The 22,756-nt window shown below is 42.4% G+C and overlaps 1 protein-coding gene across 1 annotated transcript; it reads right to left on the bottom strand.

The window, feature by feature from the left end:
* Positions 1 to 16,692: 16,692 nt before the first annotated feature.
* Positions 16,693 to 22,527, bottom strand: LOC124652878 (protein SCAI homolog). The gene is made up of 9 exons (XM_047191924.1): positions 21,991 to 22,527; positions 21,060 to 21,266; positions 20,712 to 20,951; positions 19,604 to 19,670; positions 19,378 to 19,521; positions 19,102 to 19,193; positions 18,011 to 18,184; positions 17,796 to 17,932; positions 16,693 to 17,432 (listed from the first exon to the last, which is right to left on the bottom strand). The coding sequence occupies exons 1-9, from the start codon at positions 22,525 to 22,527 to the stop codon at positions 17,243 to 17,245; spliced, it is 1,788 nt and encodes a 595-aa protein (XP_047047880.1). The 3' UTR covers positions 16,693 to 17,242.
* Positions 22,528 to 22,756: the final 229 nt, after the last annotated feature.

Raw genomic sequence — 22,756 nt, 5'->3', positions numbered from 1 at the left:
AAACATCATGGATTGATAGGCTGCGCCAAGAAGGCCATCACCATGACAAGTAGCACCGGAATAATAATAGAACACTTATCCGAAAAACTACCCGGAAAATTCACACTGCAACCAAAGTGTAGCCAAGCCAACTACTGGATCAAATCGGGGTCGTTTGTCGATACCCGATGTGTTTCCGGATGATCTACCCGGTATGCCCCCGGATCGGGATATCGAGTTCATCATCGAGTTAATCCACTGGAACAGGACCTATAGCCCGAGAGAGCCTACGAGCATGAACCCCGCAGAACTAGTGGAGCTGAAAAAGCAAGCTGGATGATATGCTTGTACAAAGGTCCGATTCGACCAAGTGCGTCACCTTGGAGATCACCAGTTTTGTTTGTGGATAAGAAAGACGGTGCCACTCGTTTGGTTACGGATTATCGTAAGCTTAACGATGTCACCATCAAGAACAAATATCCCTTGCCAAAGATAGAAGATCTGTTTGACCAGCTAACCGGTGCCCAAGTTTTCTCAAAGATTGATGCGAGGACGAGGTTACCATCCAACTGAAGATCCGAGCAACAGATATTCCAAAGACTGCCTTCACCACCAGATATGGACTGTATGAGTACAATGTCATGTCCTTCGGACTGACCAATGCCCCCGCTTACTTCATGAATCTCATGAATAAGATCTTTATGGACTTTCTGGATAAGTTTGTCGTTGTCTTCATCGACGACATCCTTATCTACTCCAAATCAAGAAGAAGAACATGAGCAACATTTGGAAGTGGTTCTAGAAACCCTTAGGCAGCATCGGTTGTACGCCAAGTTTAGCAAATGTGAGTTTTGGTTGAAGGAAGTAGGATTCCTGGGACACATCTTGTCTGCGGGAGGAATTGCCGTAGATCCCGCTAAAATCAAAACCGTTGAGGAATGGAAAGCCCCAACCACCCGGAGCCGAAGTCCGGGCATTTACGGGATTAGCGGGATATTACCGCGGATTCGTTGAAGGATTTTCCAGCATCGCACGACCAATGACTCAAGCTGCTGAAGAAGGACAAGAAGTTTGGTTGGAATGACAAATGTGAAGAAAGCTTTCAACAACTCAAGCTCAGATTAACCACAGCCCCAATTCGATCATGCCCGATGTCACCAAGCCTTTCGATGTCTATTGTGATGCCTCCAAGATTGGTCTTGGATGTGTGTTGATGCAAGAAGGCAAGGTGATATCATACCTATCAAGGCAACTGAAGCAACATGAACAGAACTATCCAACTCATGACTTGGAGTTAGCAGCCGTAGTTTTAGCCCTGAAGGTTTGGCGTCATTACCTCATGGGTAATCGATGCGAGATATATTCAGATCACAAGAGCATGAAGTACATTTTCACCCAGAAGGAGCTGAACATGAGACAGCGCGGATGGATTGAATTAATCAAGGATTACGACATGGAAATTCACTACCACCCCGGCAAGGCCAATGTGGTAGCGGATGCCTTGAAGCGGACTGCCGTGTCGGTTGAACTCCATGATCGCAATAGAGCAACCAAGCCTGTACCAAGAGTTTGAACAATTCGGACTAGAGCTAGTGAGCGAAGGATTCCTCGCCGAGCATTGAGCTCCAACCCACTTTGATGAGCCGGATAAAGGAAGCCCGGAAAGGAAATGCCGGCATTGACGGAATAAAGAGTCGGATAGCTGCAGGAAAGGCACCAGGATTTACCGTAGACGAAGCCGGAGTTCTTTGGTACAAAGAACGTCTCTGCGTACCATCGGACTCTGACTTGAAACAAGTCATTCTGCAAGAAGCCCATGACACCCTTTATTCAATCCATCCCGGAGGAACCAAGATGTACCAAGACCTGAAGGAACAATTCTGGTGGCACGGAATGAAGCGAGAGATCGGAAGCTACATCGCCAAGTGTGATATCTGTCGGAGAGTCAAAGCAGAACATCAACGACCCGCGGGACTGTTGCAACCCTTACAGATTCCTGAGTGGAAATGGGATTACGTCGGTATGGACTTTATCACGGGATTGCCCAAATCTAGCGAGAGGAAATGACTCCATTTGGGTAGTCATTGATAGGTTGACCAAAGTGGCACATTTCATCCCCGTCAAGACCACATACCAAGGCCCAAAACTAGCTGAGTTATACATATCCGAGAATAGTCAGCACTGCACGGAACCCCGAAGTCAATTGTGTCGGATAGAGGATCACAATTCACCTCAAGATTACAGCAGAAGGTGCATGAAGGACTAGGAACCCGTCCGAATTTCAGCACCGCCTACCACCCGCGGACGACGGACGGACCGAGAGAGTCAACCGGATACTTGAAGATATGTTAAGAGCACTGTGTGCTAGAGTATGGATCCAAATGGGAAGATTGCCTACCTTACGCAGAATTCTCCTACAACAACGGTTACCAAGCCGGCTTACGAGATGGCCCCCTTTGAAGCCACTGTACGGAAGGAAATGCCGTACCCCTACGAGACTGGTCAGAAGTCGGAGATAGCCAAGTCTTCGGCCCCGACATTCTCCGCGAAGCCGAAGAGAAGGTGCACAAGATCCGCGAATACCTCAAGACCGCCCAATCAAGACGAGAAGAGCTACGCCGACAAGAGACGCCGAGAGATGACATTCGAGATCGGAGATTTTGTGTATCTCAAAGTCTCACCCCTCAAAGGAATGCGAGAGATTCCAACTCAAAGGAAAGCTCGCCCCCAGATATGTCGGACCATTCAAGATTCTAGATCGCCGAGGAGAAGTCTCATATCAGTTGGAACTACCGGAAGAGATGTCCGCCGTACACAATGTGTTTCACATCTCACTTGCTCCGGAAGTGCCTAGAAGTGCCGGAGAAGACCGAAGTATTCAAGAACATCGACCACAGAGCCATTGATCTCAACAAGGACCTAACCTACCGCGAAGTGCCTATTCGCATCCTTGAAGAAGCATTCGGGACCACCCGCACCGAAGTATCAAGTTCCTGAAGATACAATGGAGTAATCACACCAGAAGAAGCAACTTGGGAACCGAGGAGGATATGAAGATGGAATACCGGATCTCTTTAGTACCTAGTTTTCTCTAGATCTCGGGACGAGATCTTTTGTAAGGGGGAAGGGTTTGTAACATCCCAAATTTCAATAAAATGAACAAGAGAGAATTCAAGAATCCAAAAATCAGAGTTAACAAAAACTTTTTCTCATCATATAGGTTTATGCATGTAGATCACCTTATTAATTTATTTGAGTGTGCTTTTGCCATGATGCTTGTTTATGTGTTACTCTCTTTCCAAAACCCTAGCAATGATCACTTGATCACCCAAAGTCAAATAAAAGTGAAATAGAAAAGAAATAATAAAAATCCACTTCACTCTCACATAAGGCCTATGCCATTTTTGCAAATACTTAATCTAGGCCAAATTGGTTTGCACCATTACTTGTAAATGGTTAATAAACACTTATTAGCACCTTTGGAGTCAAGCCAACTCAATTCAAACCAAAATCAAATTCAAATTCCAAGTCACATGCAATATGGTCACTTGTGTCATTTTTAACACTGATGGCCACTTTGAGCCCCTGGCTTTCCTCTTTCCACTTCTAAACTTTGTCAACTCTTTTCACCTCATCCAAGACAACATCAAGCACTACAACTTTGCCCAAAACCATCACCCCAAAATCTTCACCAATTTCAAATGGCAAGCAAGCAAAGTTGGAACTTTCTCACAGATTTAAGATCATATGCAAAATGTGATTTTGCATATCAAATCCATTTTGACCACCACCAACACCAAAATGCTCCACTTAATATATGATTTCAACCCACCAAAAAGAATTTCAAAATTCGAAAATAATTTTCTTGCGGGCATTCTGTCGAACACATTGCGGGCGGGGTAAATATCCGAGCCCATACCTCAATTTCTACCTTGGACTTGGTCCAACCTTGCCCTCTATGCACTTCTGGAGAGCCCTCTCACCTCACCGCATCCATCTCACCCACTTGCACTAAGCCATGGAGACGCTCCATTGGACACAAGACATGCCATGCCGTGGCATGTCATGCCTCTCTCATGCCATCTCCTCACCCTGGTCACCTCTGGACTGCACCGCCATGTCCCTTCTCTTCCTCTCACCTCCCTGGACACGCCCGTGCACCCCCTTGACCAAGACCGAGTCTGCACGCGCCAGAACAGCCACGCCCAGACACGCCCAGGAACGCCCATGCACGCGCCAGTGCGCGCACGGCGAGCGCCCTGGACGCGCCAGGACTGACGTCGCCCCGACGCACCTCGCCACCACTCACCTCGCTCCCGCTCGCCGGTAGAAGCGCCGACGGACACCGGGAGACCGCGCGGACAACGCCGCTTGGCCCGCGGGAACGCCGTGGCCGATCGTCATCGTCGACGCGCCGCCGCCACGGGCCTGCAAGCTCCCGTCAAACTCACCGCCGGCTGTAGACCCTCGTCTTCACCGCCATCACGCGCGTCGGCTTCGCCGGGACGCCAGCCATCGTACGCGCCCATCCCTTGCCTCTTCGTCGCCCTGGAACGGCGACGACGACGACGACCCTAGCCGGGCGCCACAGCCACCTCTCGCCACTATAAAAGGAGGACTCCTCCGTCCAAGCCGAAGCACGCCAATCGCCTCCACTCATCCTCAGAACTCCCCCTGCCACCTCAATTTCATAGATACGCCGCCGGAGACCGCCAATTGCAAGATCGCCGCCGCCGCCAGTACACGGAGACCGCCGGAGCAGGAGGCCGCCATTGGAGACGCCGCTGCTTCCATCCGCTTCACCGTCGTCGACAACGTTGCTGTGCACCTCGCCCTCGACCGCCGGAGCTCCGACGAGCTCGCCGACCCTCTGCCGCCGTCGCGGTGAGTTCCCCCTCTCGCCGGAGACGAAGGCCATCCTCGATCGTCCGATCCAACTCTAATCCTACGGTCCACCTCCCCCGTACCGTTTCGGTGTTTTAAAACACAGTGACGTGTGGTCCCCACACTGTCAGGCGGCCCGCTGCGCTGGACGCAGTACTGGGCCGGCCCATTTTCCCTTTTCTCATTTTTCCCGCGCAAGCCCACCTATTTGAATTCAAATTTTGGAAATTAGATAAAATATGCAATCTGATGCAAACTTTGAAATTCAATAGGGACAAATCTACTGGGCCAAATTTTACAAACTTTATATATTTGGAAACCTTAGGATTTTATCTACACAATGCCACTGGATAGAACCCTAGATCTTTTGTAGAATTAAAATGACAAAATAAACAAGGCAGGGACTTTTTCTGTCTTATAATAATTCTTAAAAATCAACCATAAATGCTTTTCAGTTAATTCCACCTCCAATAATTCACATTTCACTTATACTAATTGTTTCTACAAAAATATGCCATGCTTACTTTGAATGATCATGGTTTAGTTGATTTAAATGACTTTATGGCTATTTTCTAGTAAAAGATATTGTCCAAAACTATTAAGAAATATCATGAGAGAGTTTCTCTCATTTAAATCTTGTCACCACCAAGTCCAAATGAAGTGGAGACTCTGGTTAGTTAGGTCCCATAGGATTTGTTGGTGATATTAAATCTTTGATATGCTAGAATTAAATGGTATGAGGTGCTCACCTCATTTAAATCATTTTCTCCAAATGATAAGTGTGAAGAGGTTGACTTGGGTCAACCTAGGTCACATATTATGCATAAGAGAAATTAAATCTTAATAAGATAATAAGAGGAAATTACTTCTCTAAGTAATTCAAAGTAACACTTAAGGTTAGTATGAGAGGAAATTATTTTTCTTAAATAATAAGAAAAACACATCCACCCACCTAATAGTAATGTGTGATGCTAGTTTAAGTGTGTGAACCATGTTTGTGCTTAGTTTAACTAGATAAGTTTGGTGTGATGATTGTGTACCCCGTATTCGTATTTTAGACGCTAGTACCGAGGAGTACCGGGAGGAGGAGGAGGTCTACTTCCAAGGAGAAGAAGACCACTTTGACCAGTTTCCCAACCAAGGCAAGATAATACTCTTGCAAAGTGCAAAGCTCCCCATGAGCAAGGCATCACCCCTTTTACTTTATGCTTATGATCCTATTTCCCAGTTTTACTTTACAAGCTTTATTTACTTTTGTTTTATCAAAGTACTTTTTGATTCATGTTTCACTTGGTTAGTATTGGATTAGTACAAGAGTATCAAACTTAGCCTAGAAGCAAGGCAAATACTTAGCACCCCTCATACCTAGTGGCTAGTGCTAAATACTAAAAATGACTACTCTAGATGGGAACATGTGTTATGAAATGATGATGGTGAAAACCTTGGAATGATGAGTCATTTCCATTGAAAGATTTTGAAGGTGAATATGACATGATTTTGACTTGATGATTTTGGATAAAAACTGATGATTGAGTTGGATGCGATACCATTCCAATTTTTGAGTACCCCCACAATACCTGATTATGGGTAAGGCTTAGCTGGAAATTTATGTATCTTAGTATGGGTTCCCTCTAAACAAGCGTCATCGGGGTTAGGCTGAAGGCTGCCTCTACAACAAAAGAAACGATGAGAAATGACGTGTAACGAGGTGAATGTCCGGCCCAAGCCCTGTGCGGTTCCGGGTTAACGGTTGGTTTTCACCGGGAGGCCAAGCTCATGGGGAGAGGTGCCTATACTAGGATATGTAAGTGAAAGGTTATGGTTGATGATCCGCGTACTTGAGTTACGATTTTTCGGGGTTTTATCCCTGACGGATGTAATCAAATGTTGTGGCACAAGTGTGCAACCTCTGCAGAGTGTAAACCTATTCGAATAGCCGCGTCCGCGGTCATGGACAGTTGGAAAGGCCATACTGTTTCCGTCATCAGAATTTTACATCTTTTTGAACTTGAACGGTGACTTGGGTTTTTGAATCACAACTGAGTTGTGGGAATGACACTAATGTTCCCACTTGAGTTAGTTAGCACATGAGGAGTTGTTTACAAAAATGTTTATCCAATAAAATTGGCTTTATGCAAATAACCTTAGAGCTTAGAACACTTCAATAGCAAGTTTAGTACTTACATTAGTATTAGATTGCGAGTACTTAAAAGTACTCACGGCTTTGTCCCTGGCTATTCAAATGGCCAGACTATGAAGCCGAGCAGCGGTACGAGGATGACGACCGGCGGGACGTCTACCACAACTAGGAGCTTCTAACGTCAAGCGTTGGCCTGTGGACTAGAGAGTCCTTGTATCTTACGCTTCCGCTATGAACTTGTGTTTGTTCGTTGATCAATAGATCAACTATTCGTGTAATATGGATCATGTGATTCCAAGTTGTAAGACCTTATGGTTTGTAATGAATGATGACTGTGATACTTAACTATTATGCCTCGCAACAACAATATTCCTGGGATTGCGATGTATGACATAATAGGCATTCGGACTTAAAAATCCGGGTGTTGACACATATATTATGGGGGAGTTTGCTCTATAGATTCAACTTATTTGTTACTTAAATTCCTTATATAAACCCTCTCAAAGAGATTGTCATCAATTACCAAAATGGGGGAGATTGAAAGTGCATGGAGCCCCCATGTGTGGTTTTGGTAATTAATGACAATCCCTATGGACTAATGTTTGCATTGAGTTATATTTGTAGGAGTTGTCCATAGGCAATTCTTGAACCATATGTTGGCTTCAAGGTTACAATAAGAAGAAGCTCTCCCATGGTGGATTATGGGGGAGCAATCCACATGGTGGTCATGGTTATGTGAAGATGCGCCGAAGAAGAAGCTCTCCCATGGTGGATTATGGGGGAGCAATCCACATGGTGGTCATGGTTATGCGAAGATGCGTCGAAGAAGAAGCTCTCCCATGGTGGTTTATGGGGGAGCAATCTACAAGACTTCGTCAAGCAAGCACAAGCAAGAAATGCGTTCCATCTTGTTGAGGTCAAGATCGTCGTCATCAAGCTCAAGTGGAATGCGCAAGTATAAGGTTTGCTCTTGATAGGGTGTCTTTCTCACCGGTCTCATAGTGTAGTTGGAGACCGGTTTATAGTTTAGTTGCCGTACTATCAAGAGGGCTCTCGAGTGAGTAACTCGATCGTATCGTTCGGAGAGAGCTCAAACCTTTGCATCCTTGCATCATCTTTCTTGGTTGTCATTTGGACCTTATCCATGTGATGTTTTAGAGCTTGTGCTTATTCTCATGACAAGCTCTAGTTCATCGAAAACGGATTTCGCATAGATCACTTGTTGCGTTTTCGAGTTTGGTTCATCATGTTTCTTGGTTGTCATTTGGATCTTATCCATGTGATGATTTAGAGCTTGTGCTTATTCTCATGACAAGCTCTAGTTCATCAAGAATGATTTTTGCACGGGCAACTTGTTGCATTTTCGAGGTTGGAGCTTTTACCGGTATGTCTTTTTTAGATAGGTCAAACCTTTCATCATTTGTTTCTATCCTCCCTTGTTGGACTATGATGGTTTCCTGGATGATCTTGTAGAGCTTGTTCCTAGCTTCAAAACAAGCCCAAGATCATCAAAATCGGTGTCCGGATTCTAAAGTTATGCCCGTTTTAGTTTTGGTGTTTCGCAGCTTACTTGGGCCGGATATTTTGGAAATATCCGGGCCGGATTATCCGGGCCGGATATTTCGGAAATATCCGGCCCCCCCCGAAATCGGCTAAGGACCTGAGGAATTGCTGCTCTGTATAGGGGCCGGATTTTTGGCCGGATTTTGTCCAGGTTTTGTCCCTGAGGCCGGATAATCCGGCCCCCGGATAATCCGGCCCTTACTTAGGCCGGATTATCCGGCCCTGGTTTTGCCCAAACGGCTCGATTTTCTTGGGGGGTATAAATACCCCCCTTCTTCCTCCTTGAGCTGGAGCTTCTCTCACTCTCTCTCTCCTCCATTGTTGAACTAGAGAAGCTTGCACTATCTCTCAATCCCTCCATGATTCTTGCCCCCATTTGAGGGAAAAGAGAGAGGAGATCTAGATCTACATTTCTACCAATCAAATCCATCTCTTTGTGAGTGGAACTCTCTAGATCTTGATCTTGGTGTTCTTTGTGAATTCCTTTGTTCTTCCTCTCTTATTCCTCCAATAGCTTTTGTAGCTTTGTTGGAATTTGAGAGAGAAGGACTTGAGCATCTTTGTGGTGTTCTTGCCATTGCATTTGGTGCATCGGTTTGAGTTCTCCACGGTGATTCGTGGAGGTGAAAGCAAGGAAGTTGTTACTCTTGGGTTCTTGGAACCCTAGACGGATTCTAGGCCTTTGTGGTGGTTTGTTGGGAGCCTCCAATTAAGTTGTGGATGTGTGCCCCAATCTTTGTGTAAGGCCCGGTTTCCGCCTCGAAGGAAATCCCTTAGTGGAACCGTGACCTAGGCCTTTGTGGCGAGGGTCACCGGAGATTTAGGTGAGGCGCCTTCGTGGCGTTCGGTGTGTGGTGTGAGTACCGCATCTTGGGGTGAGGCCTTTGTGGCGTTGGTGTGCATCGAGCAACCACACCTCAAGGTGAGCCTCTTGTGGCGTTCGGGAGCACTAAGCAACCGCACCTCTCCACCGGAGATTAGCACTCGCAAGAGTGTGAACTCCGGGATAAATCATCGTCTCCCGCGTGCCTCGGTTATCTCTATACCCGAGCTCTTTACTTATGCACTTTACCTTGTGATAGCCATCGTGCTTGAAGTTATATATATCTTGCTATCACATACTTGCTTGTATTGCTTAGCATAAGTTGTTGGTGCACATAGGTGAACCATTGCTTAGAATAAGTTGTTGGTGCACATAGGTGAACAATAGTATATAGGCTTTGGGCTTGACAAAGTAAACGCTAGTTTTATTCCGCATTTGTTAAGCCCATCTCGTAAAAGTTTTAAAATCGCCTATTCACCCCCCCCCCCTCTAGGCGACATCCGTGTCCTTTCACAATGTTGTTATGAGCCGATGACAAATATAACCATTTGACCTCGTGTTCTCGTCTCAATTTGTTCTTCGCCGCCAACATGCTTAGTTGTCACGACAGCGAAAGATCTAGTGGATCGCACCTAGGCGATGGGAGTTATTCCTTCCCCTAATTTGCAGTCTGGGGTTAGGGTTAGGAGGGTTTCGATTTAGATTTCTTTCGATTTTTCTTTTGAGCCGCCAATTCTTGCTTTTCTGGATTGATTTGTAGTTCTCTAACGTAGACTAGTTCAATCTTGAACCCTCATTATGTGGGGTTGCTGCTGATTTGACTAAGGTTTGTCGCATGCACAACGTTGCGACGAAGAAATTGGTTGCTTTTCGACGAACAAACACATGCAGACGGTTTTACACATAAGAATGTAAGTGCTTGTTACAGTATTTGTTAGGGATTTGTGCATATGGTATGTGTACCTGTGAAGCCACCTGGTTCGGGTGCCATTGAGAAGAATTGAGAGAATGAAGTGCTTTATTGATTAGGATTGTTGGCTATTTATAGTAGCCGAACAGTCGGATTACATGTCGGTTCATTTACATGCGTCTGTTCAGACGGGACGCAACTTTTCACAATGCACAGCGATTGGACAAAAATCTAACTGCTAGGTAGTTATACAAGGGAAATCTTAACTGCTATATTAGCCTAGATCTAACGCTAATATTTCCTAACACTCCCCCTTGGACAACGATGTATTATAATCTTCATTGTCTTGATAGTCTTCACATATCTGGAGTGATGGAAAATCTTTGTAAGATCCTAATGATTCTCGATCTTGAATAACTGACTTTTCTTGACCTTGTAGAGTTGATATTCTCCAACGAATCCTGTAAAATTATAAGGAGAAAATATAGGAATCCGATATACCGTTGGTATAATAATTGTATCATTTAAACCTCTATGAGAAATCCGTTGGAGAACTCATAAGGAAATAGTACATTATATTATTATCGGATGATAAATACTAAGTTCAGTCTTGGGAAATTTCTCCCCCTGAATTTTGCAAATTTCTAAGTCGTCTCATACCAATGCCATGAATGCATTTTTGAAATGCAGCTGCTGGTAAAGACTTAGTGAACAAATCTGCAAGATTGTCACAAGATTTTGTTTGCAAAATATTTATTTCTCCATTTTTCTGTAATTCATGAGGAAAGAACAGCTTTGGAGCAATATGTTTTGTGATATTACTTTTAATATATCCCATATGCATTTGAGCAACACATGCAACATTATCTTCATAGATAATAGTTGGTGATTCTAATGAACCTATGCCGCATGAGGTCTGGATATGATTAATCACTCTGTGAAGCCATACACACTCACGTGAAGCTTCATATAATGCAATTATTTCAGAGTGGTTAGTGGAAGTTGCTACTAGAGTCTGTTTAGTTGACTTCCATGAGATAGCAGTTCCACCGAATAAAAATAAAAATCCAGTTTGTGATCTAGCATTATGGGGATCAGAAAGATAGCCGGCATCAGTATAGCCAGTCAAAGTCATATCTTGATTCTTCTTATAGAATAAACCAAGATCTTTGGTACCTTGTAAATACCTGAAGATATTCTTCACTCTAGCCCAATGTCGTTTTGTTGGAGCTGCACTATGTCTAGCCAGTAAATTTACTGCGAAGGCAATATCTGGCCTAGTATAATTAGCAAGGTACATTAGTGCTCCTATCGCACTAAGGTATGGAAACTCAGGTCCCAATACTTCTTCGTTATCATCCCTAGGTCTAAAAGGATCCTTTTCCGTATCAAGGGATCTAACGACCATGGGTGTTTTGGATGGATATGATTTATCCATATTGAATTTTTCCAAAACTTTCTGAATATATGCGGGCTGATAAACGAGTATTCCTGAGGGAAGATGCTCAAGTTGTAAACCTAAGCGAGAATTTGGTTTTTCCCAAATCCTTCATCTCAAACTCCGTCATTAAATGATTGCGTGCTACGGATATATCCGCCGCGTTACCAATGATGTTGAGGTCATCAACATAAACTGAGATGATGCAAAATCCTTTTGAGGATTTGTTAATGAAAACGCATGGGCAATCATCATTATTTGAGTATCCTTTCTGAAGAAGAAACTCACTAAGCCGGTTATACCACATTTTACCCGACTGCTTTAAGCCATAGAGTGACTTTTGTAATTTTACACAATACATGTTGCGATTTATATTTGGATTAGGGATTTTAAGTCCATCAGGGACTTTCATATAAATATCCGCATCGAGTGACCCATACAGATATGCGGTCACTACATCCATTAACTGCGTTGATAAATTCATTTGTATTGCCAATGATATTAAGTATCGAAACGTAATTCCACTCATTACAGGAGAATATGTATCGTCGTAGTCGATACCGGGTCTCTGCATAAACCCTTGTGCTACTAGTCTCGCTTTATATCTCACCACCTCATTATTTTCGTTCCTTTTTCGAACGAAAACCCATTTAGCTCCCACAGGGAAGACTTTTTGAGGAGTAGGTATTACTTTAGAGAATACCTCTCTTTTATTAAGCGAGCGCAATTCCGCCTCAATTGCCTCCTTCCATTTAGGCCAATCCGAGCGCTTCGGGCACTCTTTCATAGATTTTGGCTCTGGATCCAGTTGAAGGGTTTTAGCAATTTTAGAGGAGAAATATGTGTCGACAATTGTAGTCTTTCTATTATATGATTCTCCCGAATCGATATAGTTTATGGAAATTTCATTAGTTTCTTCGAGCACCGTGTGATTTCCCATAACAACGGAGTCTGGTTGTTTCGATGTCCCATCAATAGAATTTGTGTGCACATTTATGCTAGGTTCTTGATGTTGAATATCATCTTGGTGTCTATCAACTTCAGGTTGATTTGCATTTACCGTCATAGATTTTCTTTGTTTCCGCGGTGGCTTTGCGTAAGCCTTTTCCCTTGAGACCAGATTTCTCCCCTTTTATTTGCAATTGGGAGTTGAGTAGTTTTATTTGGTACCTCTACTCGTTCGGTGCATTGACTGCAGGGATATATGATTTAGTGACACCTTTGTGATCGGTAAATGCGTTCGGCAAGTTATTTGCAAAGTGTTGCAAATCTATTATTCTCTCGAACTTCGATTCAGATTCTTTAGTACGTGGATCTAAGGATTGGATGCATGTTACATTCCAATCTATTTCCTGGCATTCTTTGTGGTTTGTTTCTCCCCCTAATGCCGGGAAATGATCCTCATCAAAAAATTGAGTCAGCGTACCGGGCTGTAAACAGGTCCCCTGTTAGGGGTTATAAATATTTTATAATTGACGGAGATTTATATCCCACATAGATTCCAATTTTTCTATGGGGGCCCATGGAGGTACGTTGCGGTGGTGATATCGGTACGTATACAGCGCAACCAAATTTTCGCAGGTGGGAAATACTTGGATGATTGCCTCGTACTATTTGAAATGGGGAAGTTTCATGATATGCAGTTGGTCTGATTTGCATCAGATCTACGGCGTGTAAAACCGCATGTCCCCAACAAGAGGTTGGTAAATTGCAATTCTGCAATAATGGTCTAGCAATTAATTTTACTCTTTTGATTAAAGATTCAGCCAATCCATTTTGAGTATGAACATAAGGTACAGAATGTTCTAGATGAATGCCTAAGGCCATACAATAATCATTGAATGCGCGTGAACTGAATTCAGCCGCATTATCCATTCTTATTGTTTTAATCCTGTGTTCAGGATGATTTTCTCTTAATTTGATAATTTGAGATATTAATTTGGCAAAGGCATGGTTACGTGTTGATAATAAACACACATGTGACCATCTAGTAGATGCATCAATTAGCACCATAAAGTACCTAAATGGTCCGGATAAAGGTTGTATTGGACCACATATATCTCCTTGAATTCTTTCAAGAAAATTAAGTGACTCATTTTTAACTTTGAGGTAGGATGGCCTAATAATTAATTTCCCAGTAGCACATGCAGTGCATACGAAATCTGATGACTTAGAAAATCTTTTAATTGGTAAATTATGACCAACAGAATTGCTTATAATTTTTCTCATCATACCTATTCTAGGATGACCAAGGCGATCATGCCAAGTCTTGAATTTATCAAGATTTTGAAAAATTATTTTGTACGCAACAAAAGGTACGGGTTTGATGTATGTAAAGTATAATCCGGATGAAAATGAAAGGAATTTTTCAAGTGTTTGTTCCTCATATCCGTCGTTTTTTGTTAAAAGCAAATATTCTTTCTTATCCATCTTAACAGTTTTAAGATGGAAATCATTTGATCGGATATCTTTGAAACTTATAAGGGTACGCGTTGATTCAGGATACAAGAGTGCATTCTGAATTACAATAGTAGTACCCATAGGGAGTGTGAATGTGGCTCTTCCAGAACCAATTATTGCTTTATTACTCCCGGTTATAGTCATAACATCTTCCTTTCTCTTAGTAAGAGTTTGGAAGTATTTTGTTTCCCTTAAAATTGTGTTAGTGGTAGCACTATCCACTAAACATAATTCTTCTTCCATCGGATTTTTCCCGTAAAATTTCTAAAAATAGAAAGAGAATATTTTAGAATAAATTTATTTTATTCATATATTCATCAAATTACATACATAGTATTTATATTACAAATTAAAAATATAAATACATTACAATATTATGTCTGATTCACATAATACAATGCATGCAGTCTCAAATATTGTATTCTACTTATTGTTACACAATATATAACACATCGTAGTATTTGAGTAGTTAAGTGACATCAATTGTTTAGGAGATCAATTGAGGTCTCCAAAAACATCTTGGGTGTAGTCCACAAGCATGTCTTCATCGAGGATGATGTTGTCCTTTGGCTTGAATTCTTCAATAGCGCTTTGAGAAGGACTAGCTTGAAGGTTGTCTTCAATGACATTGAAGTGAGCTTCAGCCTTATTTCCATGAACTTGCTTCCCTTTTCCTCCATACTTCATGTATAGATCCACTAGGTGCTTGGGAATACGACATTTGTTTGTACGATGATTCGCACATCCACACCTTTGACAAGTTTGAGAGTTGTCATTTTGATCATTTCTCTTGAAATGACCTTTCCCCTTAAATTGACCATTTGTCTTTTGACCATTGTTTTTCCACTTTCCCTTGAATTTTCGGAAGTTCCTTTTACGGTTTCCTAATTTATTAGTAAAATGAGCATTAGCATGTGCTTCAGGGATCGGCATGGCACCCGTTGGGCGAGCATTGTGATTTTTCATGAGAAGTTCATCATGCTTCTCGGCCTGAAGTAATGTGTATATAAGCTCAGAATACTTCGTGTATTTGTGTTGACGATATTGCTTGTTGCAATATCCTCATCGAGGGATGGAAAGTGCATAAGGTCTTCTCTATTAAATCTTCATCTGAAACTTGCTTATTACAAAATCTCAGTTTGGAGTTAACTTTATGCACGGCAGAATTATATGCCGCAACGAACTTAAAGTCTTGGAACCTTATGAGAGACCATTCTCTCTCGGCTTCCGGCAACATAACCGCTCTTTGTTGGTCATATCTCTCCTTGAGGGAATTCCATAAAGCTAGTGGATCCTCCTCCATCAAATATTCATTTTTTAAATCGGGATGGAGGTGGTGCCTTATGAAATGTAATGCCGCATACTTTGCCACTTGGGGTATTTCTGGAGCATTTTCGGGGGGTGTGTTAATCACGGGACCAAGGCCACGACCATTTAAATTTATTTTCATATCCATGGCCCATGATAGATAGTTACTTCCATCATGTTGTAGTTCTTGGAATTCTTTTTTACTGATGTCGCCCATTTTTCCTTTCTTCTTCTGGCCTGTGCTCTCCTTTTCAGAGCATTACGTGCGTGATAACGTGAGAAGAATTGAGAGAATGAAGTGCTTTATTGATTAGGATTGTTGGCTATTTATAGTAGCCGAACAGTCGGATTACATGTCGGTTCATTTACATGCGTCTGTTCAGACGGGACGCAACTTTTCACAATGCACAGCGATTGGACAAAAATCTAACTGCTAGGTAGTTATACAAGGGAAATCTTAACTGCTATATTAGCCTAGATCTAACGCTAATATTTCCTAACAGCCATGAAGATTTGGCACTACAAAGTGCAACTCAACCCAATTGAAGTCTTTCTCATTTCAACTCTTTTTTTTTTTGAAGTCTTGAGTGCAGGCATCTGCCTTGAAGTGTTCGTGAATAATATATTCTTTAATCTTATTGTCTGTGACCATGCCATTACTATGCTTGATTTTTTTTCACTCGCCCTTAGGTGAAAAAATCTCGTGTTTGGCATCTGCCTCTTTGATATTGCAAACCAGCCACATTATTTCTTTCTTGCTCACTCAATCACGGCCCAAGCATCTACTTCTTTGATGTTGCAAACCAGCCACATTGCTTCTCTCTTTCAACCAAAATACATCTCTTGTAAGACGTAGCCAAATATCAAGCTCAGTTTCAAACTTTCAGTTACATGTTCTCCAAATTCACGCCCCAACCAATTGCTTTTCCTTTAAGACTTTGCCGAAGATCAGCTCGTTTTCAGTTACATGTTCTCCAAATTGACCAATATTTCACCACTGCCACTCATGTTCATCAGTTTCATTATATCTGAAAATGGAAACTATGCTCTTGCAATCGGAGAAAAAGTTCACCACCACAACCTCGTGCATCTCTCCCAAAGCACAAAGTTCAGTGTGAGACAGAACACCAAGCCCAAGACAAGACGTTGCACTCGTTCCGAAACAGTACCTGTTTGAGATACATGAATTTCACAACAAATTAGAGCATTTGTTTAGTATAAACCAAACGAGTTTTTCAAGATTCCCAAGTTCCAAAGTAGTCCTAGCCTCCTAGGCCAATACCCAATGCAAAGACATAACAGACAAACTTGACAGCTATGCAGAACCCTTCAAGGAAGCCAAACAACAACTGCAATGCAAACGTTAGACAAACAGAAAATAACACAAAAGATGGAACTAAAATACTAAGCTAAACCTAAAAAAAAAAGAATATGCCTTCTAGAGTACTAAAAAATGCCTCTTCCAGCTTACAAACTGTCCTCTCCTGACACAAGGTCGAAAGAGAAGGAAAGATAAAACCCTACACTACCTAGAGCAAAGTGAACACCTAAACAACTTTTACAGATGCTCAACGGAGATGAGCAGCACACAAAATCATCTATTATCATCATTTGGACAGCTAGCTCGCAGACACTGAATCATCCCCAGTTGGCTGTATAAATGCTAAACAATCAACAAATAGCTGGACCATATTTACCAAGGAGGTATCTACAGAAAGCCTGTGTTACTGCTCTTGATCACATTGTCCTGTTGCCGAAATGAAACCGATTGCTCACAACAAGGTTTTCTGCAAGTAGAAGGATGGGAGTCCTGATGGCCTTAGCGTTTGGAGAGACAGATTCCGGAAGACTGGGTAAGCAGGTTGGTAGATGTTCACCATGTTCCTCAGGATGAAAATAGAAGAGGACTGCTCGACAGAAAATAAATCTGACAACAAATAAGGAAGAATGTTAACACTTCACATAAAAGAAATCAAGAGTGTCCAGACTGCACGACAAATAATTGCATGGAGAAATAAATGCAGGAAAAAAGATACAAACATAAAATGGAGAAAGGATAAGATATGCGAACATAATAAATCTAGCTAGCCGACCATATTGCCAGGACAAAATTTAGTTGGCATATGCGATGAATTTTCAATGTAAACGCGTTCTTTTACCCCGCGAAATGAGTATGCATGCAAATAGTATGGACATACAGTTCATGTTTCAAGATACCTTTACATGTTATACTGCCAAACTAACATGCAACTGCCAGAAACTCGAGGATTGAAGGTATGAATTAATGTACCTGAGAATCAGTCGCCTTAGAAATGGATCAGGTAAAATTTGTCCCCAAACGATGTTCAGCCCAACAGACGTACAGAGGGTTTCTTCATATTGCTCCAAAGCAGATAAAAGTATGTTTTCAGCATTGGCATATGTATCCTGAAACCAAGACCGAAAAAATAAGACAACTGAAATAAATATCTCAGGAGTACTCAACTCAAGCATAAAAGAACGTACAACGTCAATGTCAGAAGTTATTCCAGCTAATTGGCAGAAGGCTTGCATCGGTGCAGTCAGGAAATACGTAAATTGGCCTCCATTACACACAGATTCTGCACCAGGCATTGCCGATGCTATCCTAGGAGAAAGAAGTAAGGCAGCTGGCTCTCCCTTCTCTGCATTATGTATGGCCTGGCAATAATACAAGCAAATGATAATTCGTTCAAGGAAACTTGTTCTGCCTTGTCATTACAAACATAATGGAGAAAGAACCACTTCAAAAATTAGAATTTACTACTCCCTCGGATCCAAATTTTGACTCAACTTTTGCTAGATATGGATGTATCTAGACGCATTTGTTATCTAGACAAAGTTGAGTCAATTAATATGAATCGGAGGGAGTATCATTTGTAATCCCGTCTTCATGAGATAAAATGGGTTGTTATAGAGAAAAGCTTGTTCTAGAAAATTTTACCAATCCATTATCAATTGTAATATAACTATGTGCAAGGAAAACAAAAGGACCAAAAAAAGAAGAAGTGCACGGTGTGGCTTTACATAACAAGGGCAAGTTTGAGTGTCATTCTGTATGACAATAGGTAAGGCTACATATTTTAAATGTAAAATTAAGTGGAACAGAGATAGGTCCATAATACTGAGCTCACTAGAACTAGAAACCAACCTTCTCAATTCAGAATATGTTATGCATCAGATGACCAATATGCTATGCATCAGATGGCCATGTTAATCTCTGTTTAGTGGTTTAAAGTCAAAAAGCCATGAATCTATGAGCCCTATTGGACAACAATACCAACATAAGTATAGAGAAGATTCCGCTTAGAAAACAAGTGAGTGTCTGACCCTTCAGATTCAATTACTCACTCTGGCCCTACATACTTGTCACAGGTTCAATGAATTTAGACACAATTTAGACTATATTTTGCCTAAATATGTGACAAGTATTTAGAGCCGGAGGGAGTAGTACAATTAATCATTAAGTGAACTAAAATGAGAGAAAAAGATACTAGATACATAAAACAGCTGAAAGCTCACACATCATGGTAACAAAAAAATTCTACCAAGCCAAGATTAAGTTCTGACAAACCTGCCTTGAATGCATGGCTATTTTCACTGTCAATTACAAGGAAGAGTGGATATCTTGTAAACGGTATCAGGTCTTCTGGATAAAGATTGTTTGGACCTGGCAAAGTGATAACCATGTGAACGTGAGAAAAAGCCGGTTGTCCATCCTTAAAAAATAAGATATTATTTCACAATCTAGTCGCCCACCAAACTAACAAACCATAACAAGTGGACTTAATTGATAACTGACATTGCCATGATATATAGTTCGGTAAAACAGTCATGAGAAAGCACGAGCATACCACCATTTCCACGAGGACCAAGCCATAGATGACTATTTGAATCAGTATGTGAATTTGGCTTATCGGTGGAGAAAGCAGAAGCAGACCTTGCACTTGATGAGGAGCTAGACGCATACTTTTGAAATGCATTCTGGTCAGGAAAGCCTAAAAGTGTAATGCTGGAAGTTAGAAGGGAAACCTACTAAAAACGAGAGTGCAATATAAATTAGAATGTCAGATAAGGAACCTGATGCTGATATATAAATGAGTAAAATGCTATCTTGAGACAGCTCCTCGCAGATTGTGGCAAGAACCTGTAATTACCATTCATGAACTGGATTATTATGAAGATTCTGGTGGCAAAAATAGAGAAAAAAATACTATGCAGATCAAAATTATTTGTTGTCGGTATCCATGTGACATGGAGTAAATGTCCCACAAGATGTAGTGATATATTAAAGTTTTAAGATGTTACTATCAATTTGTAGGAAAGTTTGAACATATACATGTGCAATTTGCCACGCAGTACCTCTGCTCAAAATTCTGAAGCTTCTGCTAACAACCGCGTATAACATCACTATGACTATTTACAAGGTGTGTTATTACCAGTGAATGTGCTATGGGGCCATTATTGGCAGTTAACGTGCGTTTTAGAAATGTCTGTATTCACAACTCAGATATTCAATTCCTCTTTTCATCTTATTCTTGTAGAAGGGAGAAAAGGTATACAGTCCTATGCACAACAGTATATCATATGGAACTTCAAACGGAGAAATATTAAATACATCTCCATGGACTGCAGAAAACAACTAAAGTGGTAAAGCGGAACTGCAACATCACAGAGCTGAAAATCTTCTAATAACTATTCCGTCAATGAAACAGCATAATGAACATATCACAAAATACATGTATCCCAGGGTTGAGAAGGTGACACATCCAACTCACAGTGAGGAGCAAAGGTCACTGCCAAACATGTTGCAGCAGTAATGCAGGCAATCCTTATGTTTCACTCAACTTTTTTTTTCAACCGTTTCTAGTTAACTTATACTCAGTTTAGTACACTTTGTCATAACTTTATTTTATTGCAGAACAACAATATATGCTATATCATTTCTTTGGTCGACAACACAAAGAATTTTACACATGATTATATCAGTAATCAAATCACAAACATCAACAACACAATCAACATGCAGTCTGCCAGATGGTAGGCATGAAGCATCTTTGTTGATTAACTAAATACTGCAATTTTCCATGAAAAATCTATGAGATTATACCAGTATTACTCATGCCTCGTACAGATATGCAAAATTTTAATTTAAGAGGGGAAGAAAAAAAATTGAGAAGATGCCTACCGCTATAAGATGAGAGACTGTAGGGTGATATATAATTGCTTTTTGAGGATTTGAAGGAAGATTTCCATCAGAGATTTCTGTGGAAAGGTGAATATCAATCAGACCAGAGGGTCCACTCTGATCACTCATAGTGCCATTTTCTGTAAGTTCTTTAACAGCTATTTGGTAAGACCCTGTGGGCTCCCATTCTAAACACTGTAGCATTCTGAAAGTGTCCAAAGTCAGCTCCGTGAACTTAACCTGCAACAAAATACCATGAGGGTGTTCTCAACTGATCAACATAATATTCAAAACAAGCTAAAACTAGAGGAATAGTAAAATTATTGATGAAGGGGGTATATAAGTAACCTCATTTCGGCGGTAACTTGTTAATACAGCTTCCTTCAGTTTCAGTACCCGTTTCGAATGGAATCTTGCAATAGATGCAAGGTTCGATGCGTAGGAATCAAACAAATTGTCATAACGGAGTGATCTAGATCCCTTGTATGCTCCATCAGCTTTCAAGAATCTCTCGAGCTCTTGAAGCACTTGTTTCCATTCCTTGAAATTGGTTTTCTAAGAACAGGTGCCGGTGTAAGTTATGATGGAAGAATTAGATGATAAGCGCAAAACAGACTTAAAATGCCACAGTGTACTGAAATGGGCAGAAATTGGAACCTGGTTTGAAGTAAATAGGTGGGTAACACACATTACATCATGATATGTTTCAGCTTTCATGCAGGCATAGTAATAAAATACTCATCACTGGCCCCTCACGCTGTCATGCATAGGTCTCTATTTGATGTGTTGCTCCATTCCTAATAATGTACTACCAGTGATTTGAAAATTGCCCTAATGTGCACAGCCATTTTCAACCATCATCCACAAGTAACCAAAAATTTACAGATCCTAAGGGAACTCCCTCTCTCGTTATGAATCAGCAACCCTCTGTATACTCGAATACTGAGTGATGCCCCCTGCTTAGGCTCTTTTGTTAGCTGAACCGCAGCAGGAAACAACAAGAACAAAAAAGGAACAGCATAAGTGCCACACAACAGAAGCAGAATTGAGTTGTAACTCAAAGTGAATTGCAAAAAAAAAAAAAAAAAAAAAAAACTACTGGATTGAACTGCTGGCAAAACACCTAACGAACAGCAAATTGGGAAGAGAAAAATCATACAGTAGTACATTGGTTCGCTAATGGGGAGGTTACTAACCAAAAAACAAGACCTAAACGCGTCAGGCTGTCCTCAATTGGAATTCGAACTCGAAGCACAGAGGAGGAGGTGAGCTTTCTTACGGGATAGGCCGACTTGGATTCGTGGACGAGCGAGCGTAGGCGTCCGGCGAGGTGGTCCACCGCCTCGGCCCGGCGCATGAGCATGGCGACGACGAGGAACCGCGCGATGAAGCGCAGCTCCTTGTAGCGGATCAGGAGGCCCTGGTGCTTCCCTCCTCCCGCCGCGGAGCCGGAGGCGGGGCCAAGGCCTGGGGCGGGCGCGGCGAAGTAGCCTCGGCTGTAGATGGCCTCGTAGAAGACGTATGCGCCGACGAGCGAGCGCGGCTCGGCGGTGCGGAGGTAGCGCGCGTAGTAGAGCTGGCCGATCCGCGAGGCGACCTCGCCGATCTCCCAGCGGCGCAGGCCGGCGGCGACGAGGTCCCGGCGGCGCTCCTGCTGCAGGCGCCACAGGCGCGTGTAGGCCTTGAAGGCCTTGCGGCTGTGGTGGTCCCCGCCGCCGCCGCCGTAGAGCGGCAGGTCCCGCGCGCGCGCGAACTTGCGGTCCGCCGCCTCCACCAGCGCCTTGAACTCCCTGTACGCGCCGTCGCCGTCGGCCATCGCCGGCGACGGGGCGAGGAGGGGCGCGGGGGAGCTGCTCCCCCTCTGTGTCCTACGGATTTGGGCGGCGAATGGGCGGAGGCGAGATGGCGACGGTGGAGAGAGTTAGAGAGAGAGTAATAAAAGGGGAGTTGGTTCGAGAAGAGATAAAAAGCGGGCGGAGTGAGGGCTGAGGGGTGAGCTGTTTGTTGCTCTGTAAAAACGCTGTCATTAATTGGGGTGTTATGGG

This window comes from Lolium rigidum, chromosome 5, assembly GCF_022539505.1.
Source record: "Lolium rigidum isolate FL_2022 chromosome 5, APGP_CSIRO_Lrig_0.1, whole genome shotgun sequence".
Taxonomy (NCBI): Eukaryota; Viridiplantae; Streptophyta; class Magnoliopsida; order Poales; family Poaceae; genus Lolium; species Lolium rigidum.
This window is presented reverse-complemented; position numbering and strand designations above follow the sequence as displayed.

Bases quoted from the DNA above. Each gene is read 5' to 3' on its own strand.
- LOC124652878 (XM_047191924.1), bottom strand. From the start codon at position 22,527: ATGGCCGACGGCGACGGCGCGTACAGGGAGTTCAAGGCGCTGGTGGAG. The intron at 19,671-20,711 runs GTAGGCATCTTC...TGGTAATTACAG, and splicing joins CAGTCTCTCATCTTATAGCG to GTTCTTGCCACAATCTGCGA. The intron at 17,933-18,010 runs GTACGTTCTTTT...TCTTGGTTTCAG, and splicing joins TAACTTCTGACATTGACGTT to GATACATATGCCAATGCTGA.